This window comes from Helobdella robusta, assembly GCF_000326865.2.
Source record: "Helobdella robusta unplaced genomic scaffold HELROscaffold_58, whole genome shotgun sequence".
In the NCBI taxonomy this organism is placed as follows: Eukaryota; Metazoa; Annelida; class Clitellata; order Rhynchobdellida; family Glossiphoniidae; genus Helobdella; species Helobdella robusta.
The window spans coordinates 392,357-405,626 of NW_008705317.1; the positions used below are offsets into that span (position 1 = coordinate 392,357).

Genomic DNA, 13,270 nt, shown 5'->3' on the forward strand with positions numbered 1-13,270 from the left:
GAAAAAGTAATTATAAGTTATAAGTCGGACTTTGAGTTTTCTGGTTGGTTCAGTCAAATGAGAGCGTTTTTTTAAAATAAAATGCTAGTTGTACGACATTTTTTCAGCAGTTTTTAATGGAAAATTATAATTAGATTCCCGATCTGTGTTTGTAAAATGTGAACTAAGAATTGTTAATTTGATACGAGCATATCATGCACAAAGTACAAATCGTTAGAAAGTTTTACAGTGTATACCAATTACTTAAAAAATATTAAGTGTAAACATCTTTATAATTTTGGTATTATTATTATTATTATTAACAATTTAATACAATTATTTAACTAGTATAAACTATATATAATACAGCTCTTTCCATATTGATGTTACTAGCGATAGAAGTAGAAATAGTGTTGTGTTTGTTTGCTGTTAGTCATCCATCTCACCTCACTGACTCATTCCCCATCATATCAAAATCAACTGATACTCATTATTTGTTCAAGTATTGTATATATATGTGTGTGTGTGTGTATGTGTTGTATATATATACGTATGTGTGTGTGTGTTTGTGTGGTGTGTGTGTGTTTTTGAAGGAGACTATATTTTAATTTATACAGTAATGTAGTATGAATTCTACCGAATTGTTGGCATTGATTAATTTAAAATTTGTCTTTTCAATTTTCCTTACTAGAATTTTCTGAAAATTATTCGGTTTATTGAAAATAGAATTATTATTATCCAAGTTCATCATGAAAATTTAATGAAACTGTCGTTATCCAAGTTCATCATGCAGATAGGCCTTCTTTCAATTTTTCACAAATCATCTTCAGTGCAGGTTTGGTTCATATAGTTTCTTTATACAAAGTTCTTAGGCACAGTGAGTTACTTAGTTGGTGTAACTTAAAATTACATAGATGGATGGATGGATGGAAGATAGATAGATAGATAGGCATGATGATGATGTTTTTGATATATGATGAAAACAATAACAATGATAACAACAATGTGATAGTATGTTATGTTGATAGTTATATATATTTTTTTTACAAATGACAAATGTATTATAAATTAAATTGTTTGAATGTATGCGTGGCATAATGTAGAAATAAAGAGATTCAAATGTGTGTATGTTTGCGTGTGTTTGTTTATGTTTGTGTATGCCTTTGTCTTCGGTTTTAACCGTACTTACATACATACAATACGTAAATATACTGGAGCCTTATTTGTTCATACTGTGGCAATTGATGCTAGGACTTAGAAGTACTGTATATTTTTTATCTCGATTAACTTTTAATTCACTCTTTTCAGTTCATTTTACTTGTTTTTGTTATTCTTCTTTCTCTGGGTGATGGTAATAATAACTTATGATGGTACACACGTGTACACACGCGCATACTCACACATGCGCTTACGCACACACACACACACACATACATACAAACAAACAAGCAAACAGTCAAATATATACACACTTTTAATAAATTTATATATAGTATATATACTGCAGTACATTTTTATAGGATTATTTATTTTAAGATTATGTTTTATGATTTAATAATCTCTACCCTCAGAGTGATGTTTCTATATTCTGTCATTCTCACCTGTAATAGTAAAGTTTCATCATTGCATAAATCATTGAATATCATTTTATTTATTTTTTTTTGATAATATTAATCTCTTTTTTTACAATTTTAAATATATATATATATATATATATATATATATATATATGGTACGGTATGGTATGGTATGGAGAATTTATATAGCGCCCCTCTATGTAAAACTCAGAGGCGCTGTTCGAGAAGCTGCCGGTCAAAAAAGTGATGTTTAAGTCGTTTTCGGAACATGTCTCTTTCATCCATACTATCAACGACATCATCGGGCAGTTTATTCCAAACCTCCGCTGCAGCCACGGAGAAACGACGCCGTCCATAATTTTCTGTCCTGAACCTAGGAACAACAAGTTTCTTTTTGGCAGAGGATCTAAGTTTTCGCCCCCCGGCAGCCGTAGGGACAGGCACGATCAGCTGTTGAAGGTATCGAGGACCAAGCCCCATCAAACTGTCTCTTGTAAACATTCCTATTCTGAATTCGATTCTATAACAAACTGGCAACCAGTGAAACTCATTTCGCATATATGATGAAACAGATTCATATTTTGTTACACCAGCAATTATTCTTGCTGCAGTGTTCAGAATAGACTGTATGCAGTTTTAAAGATACAAGCTTGTACCATAGAGGATTGAACTGCAGTAATCCATTCTTCCACAAATGAAACTGTGCTCAAATGAAATTAAGCATTCATTTTTCAGGTACTTTTTTATACGTCTGATTTGGCGCAATTGGTAAAAACATGATCGGCAGACATTTTTCACATGTTTATTCATCTTCAATTCAGGATCTATCGAAACACCAAGATTTTTGACTGGCTCTACATATTCCTAAATACCAGTTAATTTTTGACGAGTACCCAACCAGATGTATTTTGTCTTGTCAATATTCAGCTTCAATCCATTTGCCAGCATCCATTCTGAGACAGTTCTGACACCTGTTTGAGTTCTGTCCGCTAGTTCCTGTTTTTCTTTGATATTACAGTAACTATACAGCTGTATATCATCTGCGTAAAGGTGACATTTCAAACCCGATGACTCAACAACTTCCACCATATCTGAGAACATAAAGCAGGGGTCCCAGAATTGATCCCTGTGGAACTCCTTTCAACAGTGGGGAGGAAGCAGGATCAGAGCCATCAACACATACCGTTTGCGATCTGTCAGACAAATAGGATTCAAACCAGGCAAGGACCATTCCACCCAAGCCATATGACTTTGCAAGTCAATCAAGAAGGAGCTTGTGGTTGACCGTATCAAAAGCAGCTCTGACATCGAGCAGAGCCAAGAGAGAGATACTACCAGAATCAATAGCCTCATGAACATCATTGAAGACCTTTAGAATCGCTGTCTCAGTTGAGCGTCCAGAGCAAAAACCTGATTGAAGTTCAGGGAAAAGTCAGTTTAATTTCAAGTATGCGATCAATTGTTTGGCCACCAATTTTTCAATGAGCTTGGAAACAAACGTGAGGTTTGAAATCGGCCGATAGCTCCTAACATCACTCGCATCGGAACCAGCTTTTTTTTTAGCTTAGGAAGTATGATAGCCCTTTTTTGACTCTCCGGCAGACATGACGATTGTAGTGATGCATTACATAATGCACATAGATATGGCATCAGAATACCAGAAAATTCTTTGATCAAGAAAGATGGTGTAGGGTTAGTACCACAACTTTTTGCTGGCATCAATGACATTATTTTTGCCACCTCATCTGGTGCGACAATCTCAAACTGGTCAAAATGACAGCTAACTTCTCTGACGACAGGAGATTGTGGTCTACAAAGATCATCGATATGTGCTGGCTCTGTCTTTTTAACAATATATTTCAAATCTTGCTAGGCTTGAAAGTTTCATTCCTCCCGAGCAATGCTGATATAACTTTCCACTGCCCCTTAGGGTTCTTGACATTCGATGAAACAACTGACTGCCAATACATCCTTTCTTTTTACATGAACAGATCATGTTTTTGTTTCAGTACTGTCGTCCAAGCTCTACGAGTCTCATCATCTCGTTTTAATCGAAAGATGTTCTCTAGTTTGCGAGCCTCTCGTTTTTTGTTCAGGCATTCATTGTCAAACCAGAGAGGTTTTAGAGCACGTACTGTGATTTTCCTGACTGGGGCAAATCTATCAGTCAATGAACGAAATGTTGCTTCATATGTCTGGAACAGCCGATCAACATCAAACCCGGAAAATGAATCCTCACAGCATAAATCACTGTCCAACAACTCCTTCTGGAAAATTTGTTTATCAAACTTTTTGAAACTGCGAATCAACTTTGTAAGAACAGGAATACTTCTATCTACCGCTATAACAAATTCAGCCAGTACCAGTCCATGATCCGACAATGTTGGTGGGAGAACGTCAACTGTTTTTATGATTTCATTCTCTTTCGTAATGATAACATCAAGGGTGCCTCCCAAAACATGTGTTGAAGACATGACATGTTGTTTGTACCCAAAAGCGTCCATCAATGTCAGTAAACGCATGTCATGCGAATTTGTTTCATCCTCGAAATGAATATTTAGATCACCAGTTATAATGATATGACCATGTTGCATTTCAAGACCTTCAAATATCAACTGAATTTCAGTATAAAAACAGTTTGTGACCTGCTGAGAGCCCGGACGATAAATATTTAAAAGTAAAACTCGTTTAAATTTTTTTGGAAAGCGGGATATACATATATATTCAAAAGTCTTCAGATCATGAACCAGTTCAATCATTGTTGGTTTCATGCTTTCTCTGACAACAACGGCCACACCACCACCAACAGGAGCAATTCCTTTTATCACTTTATCATCATTCACCTTACGTGCAACATCCAGACAACAATAACCCTCAGGAACCATTCTGCGCAAGACAACATCCTCTGAACTTGAATGTCTACTCTCACATACTGCCATGATATCAATTTCGTGATCTGTAATTATGTCCTTCACGAATGTATACTTTTTACCGAGACCATTGATATTTATTTCAGCAATTTTGAGGCATTTATTTGAATATTGATCTGATTCACATTCAGATTTAGCTTCATTGAGCAAACAGCGAGTTATTTTATTAAACCACCCTCGTTCTTTACTTGGTTTCCACAGCCTGTGTGTAAAAAGAGTTTTTCTGACCTTTCGAGGAACAACAAATTTCCGACAATTAAGTGAAAGTAGTTCAAGTCTATTAAATTTTAATTTAGCTATTGACATAATTATTAAAGTTTTATTCCTTAATGTTTTGTTTAAAAATGGATTTAATAAGAATTATCTAAGAAGAAGTTAAAAAACGTTTAAAATTTATCGTTTTAGACTAAAAACTATTTAAATGTTAAAACCAAAATAAAATATTAATTAAATTATTAAAAGCTTTCGCTAAAGTTAGTTGAAAATGTTAGAAATTCAATTTTAAACTTCAGCATCTCGAAACACGTTGTACTAGTACAACGCTAGCAATATATGTGTGTGTGTGTGTCTTTCTGTGTGTGTGTGTGTCTTTCTGTGTGTGTCTTTGTGTGTGTGTCTTTGTGTGTGTGTGCGTGTTCGTGCGTACTTCGCTATTAAATTTGAAAATTGAATTATTAAGTTATTTTTGTTTCCAATATCCACCAGTCAACTTTTGTTCTCACCATATTCACACATTTTGAGAAAGTTTTATCTCTTTAGTAAAAAATTTTTGCTTTTCTTGGAACATAACTGAATGGCCAGTTGATCAGGCTTGTGTTCTTTCTTTCTCTCTCTTTCTCTTTCTCTCCCTCTCTCTCTCTCTCTCTCTCTCTTTCTCTCTCTCTCTCTCTCTCTCTCTCTTTCTCTCTCACTCAATCTTTTTTATTGTTTTCTTTGTCAACTTATTTTTTCTTATTTCATGCTCATCTGTGGTGGATCGGATCGACTGGCTCGTATAATATTTTTTGCTAGTTGTAAATACACTATATATTTTATTCATATATAAATGTTATATATATATATGTATATATATATATATTATTTTATATACATTATTTTATATATAAAATGTATATATAACATATGTAAATGTACACATGTAATGTATATTTAATATATGTATAATATGTAATATTATATATATATTTAATTCATATTTAGTGTTTGTTGCCTTGGGCAGTCCAGTGTGGAAAGACAATGAAATCTAATGCTGTGGACAGAGAGCTGATGAGAGAGAGAGAGAGAGAGAGAGAGAAAGAGAGAAAAAGAGAGAGCAAATGTAAAAATTTGATACTAAAATGCATAATTGAATTTTGAATTGAAGTAGGAAGAAGGTAAGATATGATGATGAAAACTACCACGGTGATTACGGTGATGATGAAGAAGAAGATGATGAAGAAGATGATGATGATCATGATGGTGATGATGATGAAGATTATGATGATGATGAAGAAGAAGATGATGATGAAAATGATGATGTTGATAGTAGTGGCGATGATTTTGATGATATGGGCTGATCATAATCACAACCGTTGCACATAAACAACTTCAATTAATATTAATTAAACCAAATTATTATTTATAGGTGTTATCTAAAATGAGGACGATGATGATGGCGAAGATGATGGTGGTTATGATATATGATGTAATAATAATAATAATAATAATAATAATAATAATAATAATAATAATAATAATAATAATAATAGATATTATATTATATGATATGATATATGATATAAATTATGAATATAATATGAACCGATACAATACATTACGATATGATATTATATAATGCCGATATGATATGATATGATATGATATGATATGATATGATATGATATGATACGATTTGATACCGATATGATACTATACGATATGATACCGATATGATATGATACGATACGATATGATACCGATATGATATGATATGATGAGCGCAACAACATTATCATCTTTCATCTTAATTCGCATCTGATGAAGATAACTCAATATAACTGTCAATACAGTTTTTTAGACCTTTTATCAATTTGCTTTTCCATTATAGATTGTTAATACTTTTTATTATTACTATTATTATTATAATTATTATTATCAGAAGTAGTAGTAGTAGTAGTAGTACTTTGGTGGTAGTGGTAGTAGTAGCATTCGGGGTATGTTTTCAAGTTATATTGAAATTTGATACCGTTTGTTAATCTCTATGGTGTTGCAATGCCTGATCAATCAATGAATCCACGCAATAAACACACACACACACACACGTGACTGAGCGAATCTTTTTGCATTCAAACCCGAGTCGCATCAACCACCACTTCGCATGCTATCCCATTCAGCCATCAGGTCGCAAGTTATAATTATAATAATCGCAATGGTGTTAGTGTTATTGTTGTTAGTAATAGTTGTAGTAGTAATAGTAGTAGTAGTAGTAGTGGTAGTAGTAGCGGCAGTATTAGTTATAATAAATATAAATGAGTAATAATGACAAAAAATTTAATACATACAATCTATTTGACTTTCTTTTCGATGCTTACTTTTCGTTCTTAGTTCAACCTCGTTGCCGGGTTATTTACTTTAAAAAATGGTTTTTATTTCAACTATATTGTTCTTTGTTGTTGTTGTTGTTACTGTTATTTATTATTATTGTTATTATTATTAATATTATGTTTTTATATAGTTTTATTATTATTAACCTTATTACTGTCATTAGCATTTAACTTATTACTTGACTGCACTTATCTGCATTCATCTATCTCTGCTTTATTTATAAGCAAATGTTAATAAATTTTAATATATATTCACTATATAGTCGTGTGTGTGTGTGTGTGGTGTGTGTGTGTCTTTTTCTGATAACCTTTTTTGTTTCTTATCCATTAAATTTTTTGATGAATAAAATTCTGCTTAATATTTTTTATTAATTTCAGTTCATAATATTTTTAGTTAGTCTAATTTAAATTATATTTTTTCAATTTTTTAAAAATTATTTCTGTGTTCTTTTACGTGTTTGTGTGGTGTGTGTGTTTGTTTGTGTACATACATGTGCGTGTGTGTGAAGAATGTATGTATGTAAAATAAACACAGACATCTTTTGATGTATTACAATGGTCAGTACTTGTGAAGATGGATGAATGTTGAGTGAATGAGTGAGGCTGATGAATTGAAGACAGTCTTCATAAACAGCTGACTACAATCACAGCTGTGTAGATTCACACACATACACACGCACACACACTCACGCATAAACACACACATTCACACACATACACTCACACACTTTTATATAAACACACATGCATGCTTATATACTTACAGTTACACACACATACACACACACGTACAGACATAAAAAATGACATTACATACTAAACTATAGATACCAAAACTTTAGCAGGAGTTTTTCATTAACAACATCAACTACAACAACCTTAATGGCATCAACATCATTTGCCAGAACATCACCAGCAACCATAGCGATCAAAACAACATTAACCTCTTCAACAATTACATTAACAACATTAACATCAACGTTAACAATAGTTTAACGTGTTTGTGTGTTTTTAATTGAAAGAGCAGATATGGCAGAGGTGGTACAGTGATCCTTAATCATTCATTCGTTCATTCATTCATTCATTCATTCATTCATTCATTCATTCATTCATCCACTCACTCATTTGTTCATTCATTCATTCACTCATTCGTTTGTCCGTTGCTTCATTCATTCATTCTTTCTGTCATTCATTCGTTCGTTCATGTTTGTGCTTAAATTATTCCAATATATTTCAAATACATTTTTATTGCTCTGTGGTAGACAAAACTCATTAGTAAACTGACCATTAATAAGTCAATACAATGCTGCATACAAATATTCACGCACACATGTGTTTAAAAATGCCATGTATGTTGTATGTGTGTGCGTACATAAGTTGTATGTGTGTGCGTACGTAAGTTGTATGTGTATGTACGTAAGTTGTATGTGTATGTACGTAAATTGTATGTGTATGTACGTAAGTTGTATGTGTATGTACGCAAGTTGTATGTGTATGTACGCAAGTTGTATGTGTATGTACGCAAGTTGTATGTGTGTGTGTGCGTACGTAAGTTTTATGTGTATGTGCGTAAGTTGTATATGTGTGTACGTAAGTTTGTAATACTGTGTACATAAATGCAAGTGTACAATTTTCTTACCCACTCTCACATGTTTATGTTTATAAGTTGATAATGGTAATTAATGAAAAATATATGATAGGTTGCTGTGTGTTTCTCGTTGGTCTAATTGTTTTGTTTACGTGTACTACTGTCTACTTGATTGGCTGTGTTTGTATGTTTGTTTGTATTTATGTATGCGTGTGTGTGTGTATGAATGTTCGTTTGTACCCTCAATAAATTTCATAAATTTTATTCTGGTCAACTTTATAACATTTTTCGTTTTTTTTTTTTTTTTGTTACAAAATCACTCGTTTCGTATGTATGTTTGCATGTATGTTTGTTCTTCCATAGTTGTGTTTTTGCTTGTTTATGTCTGTGTATCTGCTTGTCCGTTATGTTTATACAATTGGACATGAAGAGCATCTGTTGAAACGCTTGCCCACTGTGCCAACAACACTCTGCATTGTATCATTTTGTATTGTTTGTATTGTATGTATTGTATGTATGAAATCACATGAAAGATGATGGTGGTGAAGTAGCATTGAATTGAGGACCAACTGTAACATTTAAACTATAATAAATGATATTTGTGCCTGCTATGAAGTGATGTTCTTCTTATGTTTGAGTTCATATTGCGTATCCATGTGTATGTATGTGTGTGTATGTGTGTGTGTGTGTATTTATTTAAGTATGTTTGCCTATGTTTGCATATGTACCTGTGTATATATTATAACATGCCCGTTTTTATGTATGCGTTAGTTTCTGTGTGGCACTGGTTGATGCTATGTTATCTTAGGCATATCGATGCAAAGCACACTAGCAAGTAATAATTATTTGCAATGTTCTCTTGTTTCTTGCAGGTTTAAAGAAGTCACTGACGTATAATAATATTGCAATTGAGGAAGGTAATCTTTACAGATGATGGAAAATTAATATGTCATTCTTCGTGTGATACATCGTATGATATATCGATATATAACTCTGCCTTAATGTTAGATGGTTACTTCTTTCTGTATGTTGTAGATGTTTTTGTTATTGTTTCTGACCGTGCGTTACAGTTGTTTGTTGTAGGTTTGTTGTTGTTTTATTTTTGACATTTTCAACCCTTCAATTTCATTTTTGTGTTTTCTGCTTTGGTGGATTACAAAAGATTGAGAGGACGAAAGCGAATGGAAAATCCGAATACAAGCTTGGTAGTAAAGAAAAATGATTGAATGTGTTTAAAAAAGAGAATGAGAGAGAGAGAATGAGAGAGAGAGAGAGAGAGAGAGAGAGAGAGAAATTTAAAAGGTTGAGAGTGAGAGAGAAAGAAGTAGAAAGAATATTGAGATAAGAAAGTAATAGTAAAATGTGCATTTCAAAGTGTGCTGTGCATGTTACACATATTGTAAACACACACTCACACACACACACAGAGAGAGAAAACAAAACAAAATGTTTGTACACTAATTTTTAACATCCCTCATTGCGTTGCATACCGGCGAGGCAAATGTAAACATACAGGCATGCTTTTTTAATCAGTGCTTAACATCTTTGATAACATCTCAAACAATTATAAAGAGCAAACAAACGCTCTAATGCGTGCGTGCATACGTTCATACGCGCTTGGAGACGTATGCGTGCGTATGAACGAACACTTTTACGCATACCCGGATACATATACCAGAAGCACCGCACATTCATTTTCACATTATCATCATTTGATATGATTGCATTAGATAAAAACCTACAAGCTAATACACTGCATTACCGTTTTAATGCTAACAAATCCCCTCTTATCTCTTATTCACGTAGACACGCTCGCGCGCGCGCGCACACACACAAACACACACACACGTGTCTCACAACCACAAGCATTGTTATTAAAGAATGCACGCACATACAGGATTATTTTATACGCGCGGTGTATGGCGTTTATTTTCTTGTTTTCTATCCTGCAAGGTTAATTATTCAGTTATTGATTTGTTCTTTATCTTAACTGTGCACTGGTTTGCTGGAAGCATGTTTGCTTATCAATCAGTTAATTTCTACTCAATTAGCCTGATGCATTTTTTTACTAAATTTCCTTTGTTCATTCATTCATTTATTCATTCATTCATTCATTTATTCACTCACTCATTTATTCCTTTATTCATTCATTCATGCTCGTTCATTCATTCATTCATTCATTCATTCATTCATTCATTCATCCACTGGTACATGCATTTTCTTTCTTCTGTTGTTCATTTGTTTTGTTTGTTTGCGCTTGTTGGAATCCATTTATGTGTTAGTAGGCTTTTAGTTTATGTATGCATATATGAATGTGTGTTGGTATATATATATTATATATATATATATATATGTGTGTTGGTATATATATATTATATATATATATATATATATATATATATGCATGTGTTTGGTGTGTGTGTGTGTTTGCTGTACTGTGCGCGTACATAAGTGTATGTATATATGTGTATGAATGAATGTGTTTACGCCTATATTTGTTTGTCGGTGAGTATATTTTAGTATATATATCATCTGTGCGTGTGTTTGTTTCCGGATGTGTGGAATGACTGTGGGAATAGGGAGAGAAAGCGAGAGAGAGAAAGAGAGAGAGGAGAGGCATTGAAGGAATTGTAAATATATCATAGTAGTAATGTATAATTGTAATAAATGTTTGGCCTAGGAAGCTGCAGAGGAACAGTTGTTAGGGATATGTCATTTTAAGTAAGGAAGGGAACATAATGAAGGGTTGGTTACTGATGTATACCATAGGTTTTACATGCCATTCATTCTAAGTCTCTTTCTTTGTATATATGTGTGTATGTGTGTATGTATGTTTGTTTGTTGGTTTGTTTATTTGTTGGTTTGTTTATTTGTTGGTTTGTTTATTTGTTGGTTTGTTTATTTGTTGGTTTGTTTGTTGCTTCGTATGTGTGCTCTTTGATTGTTTGTTTTTCTAATTTTATTTTTTTGGTTAGTTGTTTGTCTATATGTTTGTTTTTTTTGTGGCGTTTGTCACTTTGTATGTTTGTTTGCTTTATTGTGTGATGGGAAGGTTGGTTATCTGAGTGTCAATGGGTTATTTTTTTGCGTCTTTCTATTTTTTGCTGCTATAATTTCATGTAACTTTGCCTAATTTTTGTTTGTTTTTGTTTTTTTATGCCTCTTAGGATTTTCACAAGATAGTCAGTTTCGTTAAGTTTGCATTTGTATGCTTTGCCATGCTTTTTAATATCATATTATGATGCCTGTTTATACAATACACGCGCGCACACACACACACACACACACACCACACACACACACTTTGACCAACCAAATTCTGATTACTTATTATCTGCATGTTCATTTGAGTTTTGAAAATTGTATTCCCATACTCATCGCTTTTTGTTCCGTGTTGTGTATGCATCTAGATGTTTGGAGATGTCGTTTTTTGTTTTCATTTGTGAGAAATTAAAAAATTACTGATGTGATCTGTCCTGTCAAAGTTGCTATCGATTAGAGAGAGAAGTTAGGCTAAAGTTGTTTCTGCATCTTGTGACGTTAGGTGAAGCAAGGAAAATATGGTGTGTGAGAATAGTTTTACCTGAGAGAGAGAGAGAGAGAGAGAGAGAGAGAGAGAGAGAGAGAGAGAGAGAGAGAGAGAGAGATAAAGAATGATGAAAAGAGATAGAGAGAGAAGGATAAGGAAAAAAAAGAGGAAAAAAGAGAGTAGAATTGTAGAATTGTTTTATTCGGAAAGAGAAAAATTACGGGAGATTTGTTTATTACGCTTTCAAATAATTTTACTTTTTCTTTACAAATTTAGGTCTTCTTAACAATTTAATACTATTTTATTGATTCTATATATTTTGTTGATGTTAATTAGCTAATAAGACTCATAGGATCTTCATTGAATTATATTTAATTTAGAGGAACTCTTGAAATTTAATTCTTTCTGCTTAATATCACTTCATTATCTTGGTTTCGACCTCTTTAGGCTTGTAAGATTTCTGTCGGTAATTTTTTAAACAAACGAAATAAATGGAAAAATACATAGGACTTTAGTTTACTTTGCAACGATGAATATTCCACAGCGTTATATTCAAACTATTGATCCTGCTTGATCTGATTCATGGGTTCTGTTTTTTAAACAATAATAGTTTTCATGACCGCTGACTGTTACAGAATTTGATTTATAAGTTTATTGTGACAGTGTCTTCATAAGAGTCAATAAGTTACACCCCAATCTCTTTCTTTACTCTCTCTCTCTCTCTCTCTTTCTCTCTCTCTCTCTCTCTCTCTCTCTCTCTCTCTCCTTCTCTCTTTCGAAATACGAATCACTCACTATTCTTAACTTTTATTTTCACATATACATACATACAATCACACATAGAATTCTTTTTCATTCAATTTAGTTTTGCATACATGCATGCATAGGTAGGTGGGGTTATACAATACAATATGATGTATATAGCTTTCCAAATGTACTCTAGTAATTTATTCTCCTTGCAGTATGTTCTTGATGTACGTTTATCATTTCATTTGTTTGGTTTATTTGTCAGCTTGATTATTGATAATGACAAAGATTGGTAGTTGAAGTTATTTTAGAAATACCATTGTTCTCCTGTTTTTTGA

General features: G+C 32.8%; 1 protein-coding gene across 1 annotated transcript; it reads right to left on the bottom strand.

Moving 5' to 3' along the window:
• Positions 1-1,523: 1,523 nt before the first annotated feature.
• Positions 1,524-4,792, bottom strand: HELRODRAFT_179973 (hypothetical protein; the record flags this gene model as incomplete). The annotated part of the gene is made up of 3 exons (XM_009028753.1): positions 1,524-1,580; positions 2,926-2,966; positions 3,796-4,792. 3 exons carry the CDS (start codon positions 4,790-4,792, stop codon positions 1,524-1,526), a joined length of 1,095 nt encoding a protein of 364 aa, XP_009027001.1.
• Positions 4,793-13,270: the final 8,478 nt, after the last annotated feature.